The sequence below is a fragment of the Bombina bombina genome, chromosome 1, assembly GCF_027579735.1.
Source record: "Bombina bombina isolate aBomBom1 chromosome 1, aBomBom1.pri, whole genome shotgun sequence".
NCBI classification, from domain to species: domain Eukaryota; kingdom Metazoa; phylum Chordata; class Amphibia; order Anura; family Bombinatoridae; genus Bombina; species Bombina bombina.
In genome coordinates this window covers 1,295,440,852-1,295,455,217 of record NC_069499.1, presented here as the reverse complement: position 1 = coordinate 1,295,455,217, position 14,366 = coordinate 1,295,440,852, and the positions used below count along the sequence as shown (strand labels likewise).

General features: G+C 38.1%; 1 protein-coding gene across 2 annotated transcripts in view; it reads left to right on the top strand.

Annotated features, from left to right (window-relative positions):
- Positions 1–12,799, top strand: part of DPY19L3 (dpy-19 like C-mannosyltransferase 3) — a 193,283-nt gene extending 180,484 nt beyond the window's left edge. For both annotated transcript variants that reach the window (XM_053701707.1, XM_053701698.1), the window contains exons 18-19: positions 3,316–3,474; positions 12,067–12,799. In XM_053701707.1, the coding sequence (XP_053557682.1) occupies positions 3,316–3,474; positions 12,067–12,237 (330 nt within the window). In that variant the 3' untranslated portion in view covers positions 12,238–12,799. The remainder of the gene's footprint in view (positions 1–3,315; positions 3,475–12,066) is intronic.
- The last annotated feature ends 1,567 nt before the right edge of the window (positions 12,800–14,366 follow it).

Genomic DNA, 14,366 nt, shown 5'->3' with positions numbered 1-14,366 from the left:
GTACCTGCATGAGCACTTATGTAGAGTACCAATTAATGTGCAAGTGTAATTTTATCTATGTAGGGCGAACTAAAAGAAAGGTCAAATATAGATTTAAAGAGCACCTAACAAATATAGAGAAGGGATTGGAAATACATAGTGTGCCGCTACATTTTAAATTAGTTCATAATAATAATATTAAGGATTTGGAAATTAAAGTAATTGAGTGGGTTCCCCCCAATATTTGGGACACTAACAGACTCCTAAGGCTCAGACAACAGGAAACATATTGGATAAAAAAAATTAGATTGTCTCCAACCCAAAGGACTAAATGTGGATTTAGATATCCAATAGGTTCTTTATTTAGCAGAACACATAGGTTTATTTTGTAGTTCTAATATAATTTCCTACTCAGGAGAAATACACTCGGTGCTTAGATATGAATTAGTGTGTAAATATACAGTGTTCATGGAATCTGTAATATACTTAATCAGATGTTATATTTACCAACTACACAGATAGGGTTAATAGTAGGATTTTTTTAAAATTGTTTATATATTTGTATTTTTTTTATCAATGATATTTTATATTGTATATTTTGTATTGCACTGTATCATTTTTGTGTATTGCACTGTATCTTTTTAGGTTTATGGTTTTAGATGGATACAATTTTAATTTAATGTAACTGCTAATGTCTGACTGCTAGGCTTATATCCATTTATTTAATGAACCAAATTGATATTCATTGTCACTCTGCATTTAAGTCAGGAATGGGTTAATTTAAAACCTGCTCCGGAAATGGCCTAAATAAGGGGCATATCCCATTAGGCAAATCCACTCTTGAAATAGTTCCTGGTCATAGGAATGAAACGTAGGTCGAGTGAGTAAAAGAAATAGGTCTCAGTGAGGCTACCGGGTCCGCATTTAGTGGTCACATTGGTGAGCTGAGAGATCTCAGTGCTTGTCAGCACTTTGCAGCCGAATTGTACCTATTAGTTGGTTCGCTGTATGTTGCTTTTTGGACTCGCTTTACCTGCACGGATTACTCGTAGAATACACAGGCGGATTGACCAATAACCAACAGTAACACAGAGGGAGGTGGATCATTACTCAGACGCTGAAGCAAGACTGCTGGTGATATGCAACCAATGTGCATTTTTAATTTTTTTATCTTGTGAGTAGCACTCCGGGACAGGGGCTATTGGAATAAAAGCAATTTGTGTATAATCTGCACTTAGATGCGTGTTGCACTTTTCTATTTTTTCTTTTTTAGTTTACTTCTATTTAAAGGAGTTTTGCAATATACTAGGTTTAAAAATATTTTATCCCTGTATTTGAAAAGTTACCACAGCCTAAAGCCATATGAGAAAGTGTTTGAAGTATAGTTTCAGTTGTTAGCTAGATGTGGGTTTAGATTAGGTGCTATCATCAGAATTAAAGGGACAGTCTACACCAGAATTTTTATTGTTTTAAAAGATAGATAATCCCTTTATTACCCATTCCCCAGTTTTGCATAACCAACACAGTTATATTAATATACTTTTAACCTCTGTGATTATATTTTATCTAAGCCTCTGCAAACTGCCCCTTTATTTCAGTTCTTTTGACAGACTTGCAGTTTAGCCAATCAGTGCCTGCTCCCAGATAACTTCACGTGCACAAGCACAGTGTTATCTATATGAAAAACATGAACTAACACCCTCTAGTGGTGAAAAACTGTTAAAATGCATTCTGAAAAGAGGTGGCCTTCAAGGTCTAAGAAATTAGCATATGAACCTCCTAGGTTAATCTTTCAACTAAGAATACCAAGAGAACAAAGCAAAATTGGTGATAAAAGTAAATTGGAAAATTGTTTAAAATTACATGCTCTATCTGAATCATGAAAGTTTATTTTGGCCTAGACTGTCCCTTTAATGAAAAATTAAAAAACATACAGGTAATTGCTTGCCTTTTTTGTAGGGATTTGAATGTCTCATAGAAATATACACTTATGAATAAGAATTAAATATAAATACAATAATAATGTGTAGTAGTGGGAACTATAGGATATAGTGCCAAAAAAATATGGTCCACCATTCTGTGATCTTCTTTCACTATCTGGCAACGTCCAAGAGAGAAAAGAACTAGCAGTAGTTAAGTATGTAATCAAATGTATACTACATATCAAAAGTAGCCGTAGTCACATTCTTCTGAACTGTAACTCGGCATAAACCAATATCCCTTCAAAGGCTCAAAAGGGAAACAGGAACCGAATAACCGTATAACAAATCTATTAGTTAAAAAGGACATCTAGTCTCTGGTGCAATAGGCTACGACCATATACAACTGCTACACAGTACAATGCAAAAAATGCTGTATAAAAGGCGCATTCGTTACAACCGGTAAGTGCCATTCAAATGGAAAGTCACACCCTCCTGGTGACGTCAATCCATTATATCCAATGGAAGTATCACGGTATTGGCTTTTTCAAGGATGTCTTTCAATTCCATGGATATTCCTTATATATCTCATAATCAATTCCTATTGGTTTGTAGATGTTTAACTCTTTTTCCACGTTACACTGCGTTTTTCTGGCATATTGTTATTACAGATAATCTCCATACCAGTTTAAAGTACATACATTTTTCATATGCACAATATATTTATAATGCAAATTGTCAAAGACATAAAATGAACAGAAATGTTCAAAATTAGAAACGAAATATATTGCTATGATAGATGGGATTTGAACATCTATACCAAACAATAAAACAGTAAAAGGCATTAATGTTTACCACTACACTATAGTGGTTAACAATATTTGTTAGTAACTTCTAGGTTATATGGAACCCCATGTCAGCACCTCTTGTGATTTTCTTTGTACAGTGCTGTTATTTATTAAATGGATACTGAACCCAAATGGTTTCTTTAATGATTCAGATAGAGCATGCGATTTTAAGCAACTTTCGAATTTACTCCTATTATCAAGTTTTCTTTGTTCTCTTTGTATCTTTATTTGAAAAAGCAGGAATGTAAGCTTGCGAGCCGGCCCATTTTTGGTTCAGGACCCTGAATAGCGCTTGCTGATTGGTGGCTGCATTTAGCCACCATGAACTATAGGAAACTATTATAAATTATCTATAAAGAAACCTAATGCTGCCACAAGATCAAAATTCTAGTTATAAGTTCAAAGTGAAATCTCTTTTCTAATATTGTGGTCATTTTGCTTTGCTTGTTTTTACATTCTATATACAATTTTGCAATTCGTAGCCACACACCTTATTTCATATAAATATCTATGCTGGCACTGCATGGTCAAGTGAAATGTTATTGGGATGTTTTGTTTTTCATACACAGGTTTACCAAGTGTATGCAAAGAGAGCTCCTGAGGATGTACATAGTATCCTACGATCATTTGGAACCGATTATGTGATTTTGGAGGACAGCATTTGTTATGAAAGGAGACATAGTAGAGGCTGTCGGCTGCGTGATCTACTGGATGTTAGTAATGGACATGTAAGTAGATTGCAGAACGATCATAAGTTACATACTCCATCACATATGTTACAAGTGGTCTACCTTTCTGACAGTGATTTATTCATCCCTTAGTTAGTTATAGTCCTGTCCAAAATAATGCTTTTTAAGAAAACAGTACAAAGTGGTCATAACATTTAAAGGGTTATGAAACCCTATTATCTAATGTGCTTCATTCTTTAGATATCCTTTGTTGAAGAAATAGCAATGCACATGGGTGAGCCAATCACACGAGGCATCTATGTGCAGCCACCAATCGGCAGCTGCTGAGCCTATTTAGATATGCTATTCAACAAAGGATATCAAGAGAATGAATCAAGTTAGTTAAAGGGGCAGTCAACACCAAAAGTTTTGTTGTTTAACCCCTTAATGACCAAGGACGTGCTATGTACGTCCTTAAAAAAAGGACAGTTAAGGACCAAGGACGTATATAGTACATCCTCAGTCAAATTGAGCAGTGGAAGCAATCGTGATTGCTACAGCCGCTCTCAGGGTATTTCAGTGATGCTTCGATATTAAGGCACCGTGCAATACCCTTTAGGCAACTACAGATGCAGAGAGGGCTACTCTGTGGCCCTTTCTGCATCGGCCAGCGATGGTGCCTATCGTTGGTGGCGTGGAAGGGATACGAGGGAGGCAGGTGGGCGGCCCATCACTGGATCAGAGTTCCGGTTCCGGCAGTGCACGGAAATGGTGGCATGAAATATACCAAAATGGGCCTAGATCAATACTTTGGGTTGTCTACTAAAAAAAAATATATATATACATTTGAAGGGTTATTCAGGAATCCCTGATATATATCAGTGTTACAAAGTAACTATCGCTAATTTTGAAGAAAAATGGTTTGTAAATAGGAAAGTGCTACTTGTATTTATGGCCCTATAGTTTACAAAAAAAGCAAAGAACATGTAAACATTGGGTATTTCTAAACTCAGGACAAAATTTAGAAACTATTTAGCATGGGTGTTTTTTGGTGGTTGTAGATGTATAAGATTTTGTGGGGTCAAAGTTAGAAAAAGTGTGTTTGTTTTTTTCATTTTTTTCATATTTTATATTTTTTTTTATAGTAAATTATAAGATATGATGAAATGATGGTATCTTTAGAAAGTCCATTTTATGGCGAGAAAAACTGTATTTAATATGTGTGGGTAAAGTAAATGACTGGCAAATTATTTTTGTATTATTTTTGTTTTTATTTTAATATTTTAGTTTTTTAGTTTTTTGTGTTTTTAAACTCCTGTTTATATTAATTTTATTAGTACCATTTTGTATACAATAAATCTATTCAGCCTTCCTCGACGTGTTTGTGTACTTACCCTTAGGCCGTTTGGCGCTGTGATCACTACCATTGTTTTTAGATTCTGTCCTTTTAGGGGATTGGTTAGACCCCTTTTTTGTGTTTCACAGCTTAGGGTATTTCTTCTGTTAAGTGTGATCAGTCCACGGGTCATCATTACTTCTGGGATATTACTCCTCCCCAACAGGAAGTGCAAGAGGATTCACCCAGCAGAGCTGCATATAGCTCCTCCCCTCTACGTCACTCCCAGTCATTCTCTTGCACCCAACGACTAGATAGGATGTGTGAGAGGACTATGGTGATTATACTTAGTTTTATATCTTCAATCAAAAGTTTGTTATTTTAAAATAGCACCGGAGTGTGTTATTACCTCTCTGGCAGAGTTTGAAGAAGAATCTACCAGAGTTTTGCTATGATTTTAGCCGGAGTAGTTAAGATCATATTGCTGTTCTCGGCCATCTGAGGAGTGAGGTAAACTTCAGATCAGGGGACAGCGGGCAGATGAATCTGCATAGAGGTATGTAGCAGTTTTTATTTTCTGACAATGGAATTGATGAGAAAATCCTGCCATACCGATATAATGTCATGTATGTATACTTTACACTTCAGTATTCTGGGGAATGGTACTTCACTAGAATTACACTGTAAGAAATACATAAAGCTGTTTAATAACTAGAGATTATGTTTAACGTTTTTGCTGGAATGTAAAATCGTTTTCATTTGCTGAGGTACTGTGTGAATAAATGTTTGGGCACTATTTTTCCACTTGGCAGTTGCTTAATCTGTTTTTCTGACAGTTTCTGTTCTCCCTCACTGCTGTGTGTGAGGGGGAGGGGCCGTTTTTTTGGCGCTTTTTCTATGCATCAAATATTTCAGTCAGCAACTCATTGTATTCCCTGCATGATCCGGTTCATCTCTACAGAGCTCAGGGGTCTTCAAAACTTATTTTGAGGGAGGTAATTTCTCTCAGCAGAGCTGTGAGAATTATAGTTTGACTGAGATAAAAAACGTTTATTCTGTAATTTGTTTCCTGCTTTCAGAATTTGTTATCTTTGCTAATGGGATTAAACCTTTGCTAAAGTTGTGTTGTTTACAAGGATTGAGGCTATAACTGTTTCAATTTATTAATTTTCAACTGTCATAGATCTTCTGTGCTTCTTAAAGGCACAGTACATTTTAATATTATTCTAATTGAATTGTATTTCCAAGTTGCAAGTTTATTTGCTAGTGTGTTAAACATGTCTGATTCAGAGGATGATACCTGTGTCATTTGTTGCAATGCCAAAGTGGAGCCCAATAGAAATTTATGTACTAACTGTATTGATGCTACTTTAAATAAAAGTCAATCTGTACAAATTGAACAAATTTCACAAAACAACGAGGGGAGAGTTATGCCGACTAACTCGCCTCACGTGTCAGTACCTACATCTCCCGCTCAGAGGGAGGTGCGTGATATTGTAGAGCCGAGTACATCTGGGCGGCCATTACAAATCACATTACAGGATATGGCTACTGTTATGACTGAGGTTTTGGCTAAATTACCAGAACTAAGAGGTAAGCGTGATCACTCTGGGGTGAGAACAGAGTGCGCTGATAATATTAGGGCCATGTCAGACACTGCGTCACAGGTGGCAGAACATGAGGACGGAGAACTTCATTCTGTGGGTGACGGTTCTGATCCAAACAGACTGGATTCAGATATTTCAAATTTTAAATTTAAACTGGAAAACCTCCGTGTATTACTAGGGGAGGTGTTAGCGGCTCTGAATGATTGTAACACAGTTGCAATACCAGAGAAAATGTGTAGGTTGGATAAATATTTTGCGGTACCGACGAGTACTGAGGTTTTTCCTATACCTAAGAGACTTACTGAAATTGTTACTAAGGAGTGGGATAGACCCGGTGTGCCGTTCTCACCCCCTCCGATATTTAGAAAAATGTTTCCAATAGACGCCACCACAAGGGACTTATGGCAAACGGTCCCTAAGGTGGAGGGAGCAGTTTCTACCTTAGCTAAGCGTACCACTATCCCGGTGGAGGATAGCTGTGCTTTTTCAGATCCAATGAATAAAAAGTTAGAGGGTTACCTTAAGAAAATGTTTGTTCAACAAGGTTTTATATTGCAACCCCTTGCATGCATTGCGCCGATCACGGCTGCAGCGGCATTCTGGATTGAGTCTCTGGAAGAGAACATTGGTTCAGCTACTCTGGACTACATTACGGACAGGCTTAGAGTCCTTAAACTAGCTAATTCATTCATTTCGGAGGCCGTAGTACATCTTACTAAACTTACGGCGAAGAATTCAGGATTCACCATTCAGGCACGCAGGGCGCTGTGGCTAAAATCCTGGTCAGCTGATGTTACTTCTAAGTCTAAATTGCTTAATATACCTTTCAAAGGGCAGACCTTATTCGGGCCCGGGTTGAAAGAGATTATCGCTGACATTACAGGAGGTAAAGGCCATGCCCTGCCTCAGGACAAAGCCAAAGCCAAGACTAGACAGTCTAATTTTCGTTCCTTTCGTAATTTCAAAGCAGGAGCAGCATCAACTTCCTCTGCACCAAAACAGGAAGGAGCTGTTGCTCGCTACAGACAAGGCTGGAAACCTAACCAGTCCTGGAACAAGGGCAAGCAGACTAGGAAACCTGCTGCTGCCCCTAAAACAGCATGAATTGAGGGCCCCCGATCCGGGATCGGATCTAGTGGGGGGCAGACTTTCTCTCTTCGCCCAGGCTTGGGCAAGAGATGTTCAGGATCCCTGGGCGCTAGAGATAATATCTCAGGGATACCTTCTGGACTTCAAATACTCTCCTCCAAGAGAGAGATTTCATCTGTCAAGATTGTCAACAATCCAGACAAAGAAAGAGGCGTTTCTACGCTGCGTACAAGAGCTCTTGTTAATGGGAGTAATCCATCCAGTTCCACGATCGGAACAGGGACAGGGGTTTTACTCAAATCTGTTTGTGGTTCCCAAAAAAGAGGGAACTTTCAGACCAATCCTGGACTTAAAGATCCTAAACAAATTCCTAAGAGTTCCATCGTTCAAGATGGAGACTATTCGGACAATTTTACCTATGATCCAAGAGGGTCAATACATGACCACTGTAGATTTAAAGGATGCTTACCTTCACATACCGATTCACAAAGATCATTATCGGTACCTAAGGTTTGCCTTCCTAGACAGGCATTACCAGTTTGTGGCTCTTCCATTCGGATTGGCTACAGCTCCAAGAATCTTCACAAAGGTTCTGGGTGCTCTTCTGGCGGTACTAAGACCGCGGGGAATCTCGGTAGCTCCATACCTAGACGACATTCTGATACAAGCTTCAAGCTTTCAAACTGCCAAGTCTCATACAGAGTTAGTGCTGGCATTTCTAAGGTCACATGGATGGAAGGTGAACGAAAAGAAAAGTTCACTCGTTCCACTCACAAGAGTTCCCTTCCTGGGGACTCTTATAGATTCTGTAGAAATGAAGATTTACCTGACAGAGGACAGGCTAACAAGACTTCAAAGTGCTTGCCGCACCCTTCATTCCATTCAACACCCGTCAGTGGCTCAATGCATGGAGGTAATCGGCTTAATGGTAGCGGCAATGGACATAGTACCCTTTGCACGCTTACACCTCAGACCACTGCAACTGTGCATGCTAAGTCAGTGGAATGGGGATTACTCAGACTTATCCCCTTCTCTGAATCTGGATCAAGAGACCAGAAATTCTCTTCTATGGTGGCTTTCTCGGCCACATCTGTCCAGGGGGATGCCATTCAGCAGACCAGACTGGACAATTGTAACAACAGACGCCAGCCTTCTAGGTTGGGGTGCCGTCTGGAATTCTCTGAAGGCTCAGGGACAATGGAGTCAGGAGGAGAGTCTCCTGCCAATAAAAATTCTGGAATTGAGAGCAGTTCTCAATGCCCTCCTGGCTTGGCCCCAGTTGACAACTCGGGGGTTCATCAGGTTTCAGTCGGACAACATCACGACTGTAGCTTACATCAACCATCAGGGAGGGACAAGAAGCTCCCTAGCTATGATGGAAGTATCAAAGATAATTTGCTGGGCAGAGTCTCACTCTTGCCACCTGTCAGCAATCCACATCCCGGGAGTGGAGAACTGGGAGGCGGATTTCTTAACTCGTCAGACTTTTCATCCGGGGGAGTGGGAACTTCATCCGGAGGTCTTTGCCCAAATACTTCGACGTTGGGGCAAACCAGAGATAGATCTCATGGCGTCTCGACAGAACGCCAAGCTTCCTCGTTACGGGTCCAGATCCAGGGATCCAGGAGCAGTCCTGATAGATGCTCTGACAGCACCTTGGGACTTCAGGATGGCTTACGTGTTTCCACCCTTCCCGTTGCTTCCTCGATTGATTGCCAGAATCAAACAAGAGAGAGCATCAGTGATTCTAATAGCACCTGCGTGGCCACGCAGGACTTGGTATGCAGACCTGGTGGACATGTCATCCTGTCCACCTTGGTCTCTACCTCTGAAACAGGACCTTCTGATACAGGGTCCCTTCAAACATCAAAATCTAACTTCTCTGAAGCTGACTGCTTGGAAATTGAACGCTTGATTTTATCAAGACGTGGATTTTCTGAGTCAGTTATTGATACCTTAATACAGGCTAGGAAACCTGTTACCAGAAAGATTTACCATAAGATATGGCGTAAATACCTATATTGGTGTGAATCCAAAGGTTACTCTTGGAGTAAGGTTAGGATTCCTAGGATATTGTCTTTTCTACAAGAAGGTTTAGAAAAGGGTTTATCTGCTAGTTCATTAAAGGGACAGATCTCAGCTCTGTCCATTCTGTTACACAAACGTCTGTCAGAAGTTCCTGACGTCCAGGCTTTTTGTCAGGCTTTGGCCAGAATTTAGCCTGTGTTTAAAACTGTTGCTCCACCATGGAGTTTAAACCTTGTTCTTAATGTTTTACAGGGCGTTCCGTTTGAACCCCTTCATTCCATTGATATAAAGTTGTTATCTTGGAAAGTTCTATTTTTAATGGCTATTTCCTCGGCTCGAAGAGTCTCTGAATTATCAGCCTTACATTGTGATTCTCCTTATTTGATTTTTCATTACGATAAGGTAGTCCTGCGTACTAAACCTGGGTTCTTACCTAAGGTAGTTACTAACAGGAATATCAATCAAGAGATTGTTGTTCCTTCTTTATGCCCAAATCCTTCTTCAAAGAAGGAACGTCTACTGCACAACCTGGATGTAGTCCGTGCTCTAAAATTTTACTTACAGGCAACTAAGGAATTTCGACAAACGTCTTCTCTGTTTGTCATTTACTCTGGGCAGAGGAGAGGTCAAAAAGCTTCCGCTACCTCTTTCTTTTTGGCTTCGTAGCATAATTCGTTTAGCTTATGAGACTGCTGGACAGCAGCCTCCTGAAAGAATTACAGCTCATTCTACTAGAGCTGTGGCTTCCACTTGGGCCTTCAAGAATGAGGCCTCTGTTGAACAGATTTGCAAGGCTGCAACTTGGTCTTCGCTTCATACTTTTTCCAAATTTTACAAATTTGACACTTTTGCTTCATCGGAGGCTATTTTTGGGAGAAAGGTTCTTCAGGCAGTGGTTCCTTCTGTATAAAGAGCCTGCCTATCCCTCCCGTCATCCGTGTACTTTTGCTTTGGTATTGGTATCCCAGAAGTAATGATGACCCGTGGACTGATCACACTTAACAGAAGAAAACATAATTTATGCTTACCTGATAAATTCCTTTCTTCTGTAGTGTGATCAGTCCACGGCCCGCCCTGTTTTTAAGGCAGGTAAATATTTTTTAATTTATACTCCAGTCACCACTTCACCCTTGGCTTTTCCTTTCTCGTTGGTCCTTGGTCGAATGACTGGGAGTGACGTAGAGGGGAGGAGCTATATGCAGCTCTGCTGGGTGAATCCTCTTGCACTTCCTGTTGGGGAGGAGTAATATCCCAGAAGTAATGATGACCCGTGGACTGATCACACTACAGAAGAAAGGAATTTATCAGGTAAGCATAAATTATGTTTTCTTAGCGCTGCAATATCACACCATTCTTCTAAAGTAAATGAGTAAGAGGAAAATTACAGCTAAACACAAACACAGCAGAAATGTAAAAATAGCCCTGGTCCTTAACGGTAAGAAAATGGAAAAATGGTCTGGTCACTAAGGGGTTAAAAAGATAGATAATCCCTTTATTACCCATTTCCCAGTTTTCCATAACCAACACTGTTATATTAATATACTTTTTAACTCTGTGGTTACCTTGTATCAAGAACAGCCTCCCTAACGCAGATCTTTTGACAGACTTGCATTTCAGGCAATTAGTGCTGATTCTTAAATAACTCCACGGGGTGATCACAATGTTATCTAAATGGCACACATAAACTAACGCCCTATAGCTGTGAAAAACTGTCAAATGTTTTTTAGAAAAGAGGCGGTCTTCAAGGGCTTAGAAATTAGCATATGAGCCTACCAAGGTTTAGGTTTCAACTAAGAATACCAAGAGAACATATCAAATTTGATGATAAAAGTAAATTGGAAAGTTGTTTAAAATTAAATGTCCTATCTGAATCATGAAAGTTTAATTTGTATTTTACTGTCCCTTTAAAGGGACATAATACTCAAATACTGTCTATTAAAATTAGTATTTCAAAATGTATGGCTTTGCTTTGTTTTGGGTAAATAATTAATATTTCTTTTCTGAATAAACCAAAACTTTTTCTTTTGGTGTTGTTCAGCCAGCAAAGGGCAGATACCTAGGTATTTAGTTTTAGTTTTTTTATATTTTTTGTTTACTGGAGAAGTTTTTTTTAATTACATTTCAGAGTTTTACCCCCATTATCAGACACACACACACAACATTTTAACTTTGATAGTCATATACTTCAGTGTGAGCTAATGGAATCCCTATTTAAATCTAATATTTTAATGTTACATTCAAATATTCAAGTTAAAGTCAATGTTCAAATGTTAATGTGTTTTAGAAAAAATATTACACTGACAAATGTCAAGGAGAACATTCATTTTGCATTCAGATGCCAAAACATGTTACATTATTTTGTTTTTATGTATTTATTTTAAATAAAAATAATTACTAAAATACATTTTCTTCTCTGTCGAATCTTATAGTTTTAAAGGTGTTTTGATCTTTTAGGAGAATGAACATTTGAAGTTTGACTGAGTTTTCTGTCAACCTCATATTCAGTATCAAAATAAATTAAAAAAGTATATGCAATGTGTACAAAATAACTTTTTGTTTTTTACTTTTTTTATTGTAAATGTCTGCAATTAGGTCATGGATGGACTAGGGGATAATGATCCAGATCTGAAGCCATCTTCCTCACCACGTTTTTGTGAAGAAATAAAGAAAGACCTGCCATCCTACTTAAAATACTTCACCAGAGTCTTTAAGAACAAAACCTTTCATGTTTACAGATTATCACGAAAGGCTGCAGTAAAGTAGCTAATTCCTATGAGCTGGGACTCTATATTGCAGAATGTAGGCGGCTTCTCCAAGGCAACATCCCCAATGAAAGATGAGGTTATTGATTGTTTCTGTACTTCTAGAATCCAGCCAAAAGACCTTTAAAAACATATGTGAAAGTATTGTTTTTCCACAGTGGGCAGATCTTTTCTAATTTTTTTAAGCACATATAATTGAAGTAGAAAAAAATTCATTTTGTATATAGTGGGAAGACTTGAACCAGCAGTATTATTGTGTTGTTGTTTTTTAATTGAGGATATAGGGTGCTGTCTTCTCATTTAATAGACAGTTGTCAAATGAACCTTTATTTGCTGTAAGTGAGCTGTAGTATATTGGTAACACAATCCTCTGCTTAACATTTTATTCATTCATAAAACATGTGCCAATCTTATCTAGGTTTTATGTCACTACAGGGTAAAACATTAAATATTTTTTATGTTTAGAAAGTTTCCATTTAACTTATTTAGTGTGGAAATACTTGTCACACATTGTGATGCATTAAGACTTCATGTTGCCAATTTGGAATAAAACATTGTTTCTATTTCTGTGTTAGATTTTTTTTTTTATACTACCAAACTGTCTCCGTTTCACTATAAGTTTGTAATAAAAGGAACTTTTCAAAATGCACATTGCTCAGTTACAAAAATCTAGAGTTTCATGGCAGATTAGAACCAAAAGTTCAATAAAGTCTTCATAGAATTCCCCTTGGACATTCTACATTTTCCTTAAAGGGACAGTAAAGTCAAAATTAAAATTTCGTGATTCAGATAGAACATACAATTTTAAACAACTCTCCAATTTACTTCTGTTATCAAATTTGCTTAGTTCTCGTATATTTTATTGAAGAGTAAAACTAGGTAGGCGCATAAGAGCTCAGGAGTGTGCACGTGTCTTTAGTACTGTGTGGCAGCAGTGTTTTGCAACATTCTATAACAAAGCTACAAATAATGTTGCAAAACACTGCAATAGAGTACTAAAGACACATGCACACTCCTGAGCTCTTATTCGCCTACCTAGTTTCACTCTTCAATAAAAGATACCAAGAAAACAAAGCATATTTGATAACATTAGTAAATTGGAAAGTTGTTTAAATTTGCATGCTCTATCTGAATCAGGTTTCATTTTGAATTTACTGTCACTAATTACAAGTTATAGCTGAATCGTGCAAATTTATTTTTGACTTTCCTATCCCTTTAAGGTTTTTCTCCATACCTCCTGTTTTTTTAAAGTCTATTTTTTTTTTAAACCTTTTTAATTATATCCAATAGAAGATACAACATGTACCAACAAAAAATAATGAAAACACATCCATTTTTTTTCTGCCGTACAGGGCATTATAGTAAATTATAAATCACAAAATGTTCCGCCTCGCAGGGCATAGAGCTAAATGTTCAGTCACATATATGACTTATTTCTTCTACTAGATACGACGAGTCCACGGATTCATCCATTACTTGTGGGATATTATCCTCCTGCTAACAGGAAGTGGCAAAGAGCACCACAGCAGAGCTGTATATATAGCTCCTCCCTTCTCTCCACCCCCAGTCATTCTCTTTGCCTATACTAGTAATAGGAAGAGGTAAAGTGAAAGAGGTGTTAAAATGATAGTTTTTAGTTTCTTCAATCCATAATTTTTTATTTTAAATGGTACCGGTGAGTACTATTTTTCCTCAGGCAGCATAATAGAAGAAGATTTCTGCCTGGAGGTTGATGATCTTAGCAGATGTCACTAAGATCCATATGAGTTCCCACAGAATGGCTGAGGAGTACTTGAGAAGCTTCAGCGTGGGGAACGTTTTTTCATGGTACAAGCATTGAGGTATGTTCAGTCATTTACTTCTGAAGAGACTGTGATATTTCAGAACAGGCTGACATAGTTCCCAAGAGGGAAGGGGTAAGCAGTAAACCTATAGACATAAGAAAGGGTATTACTGGAGACCTGTGTGTTACTTGTTTTAGGCTAAATGCAGCAAGAAAATGATGGCAGCATGGTTAGACACTGGGGCAGCATAACTTTTTTATTTGCACAAACGGTTACTAATTACTGGTGTTTGGGCATTGTGCTGGGGTTTCACATGGCTATATTATATAACTAGGACTAAATCCAC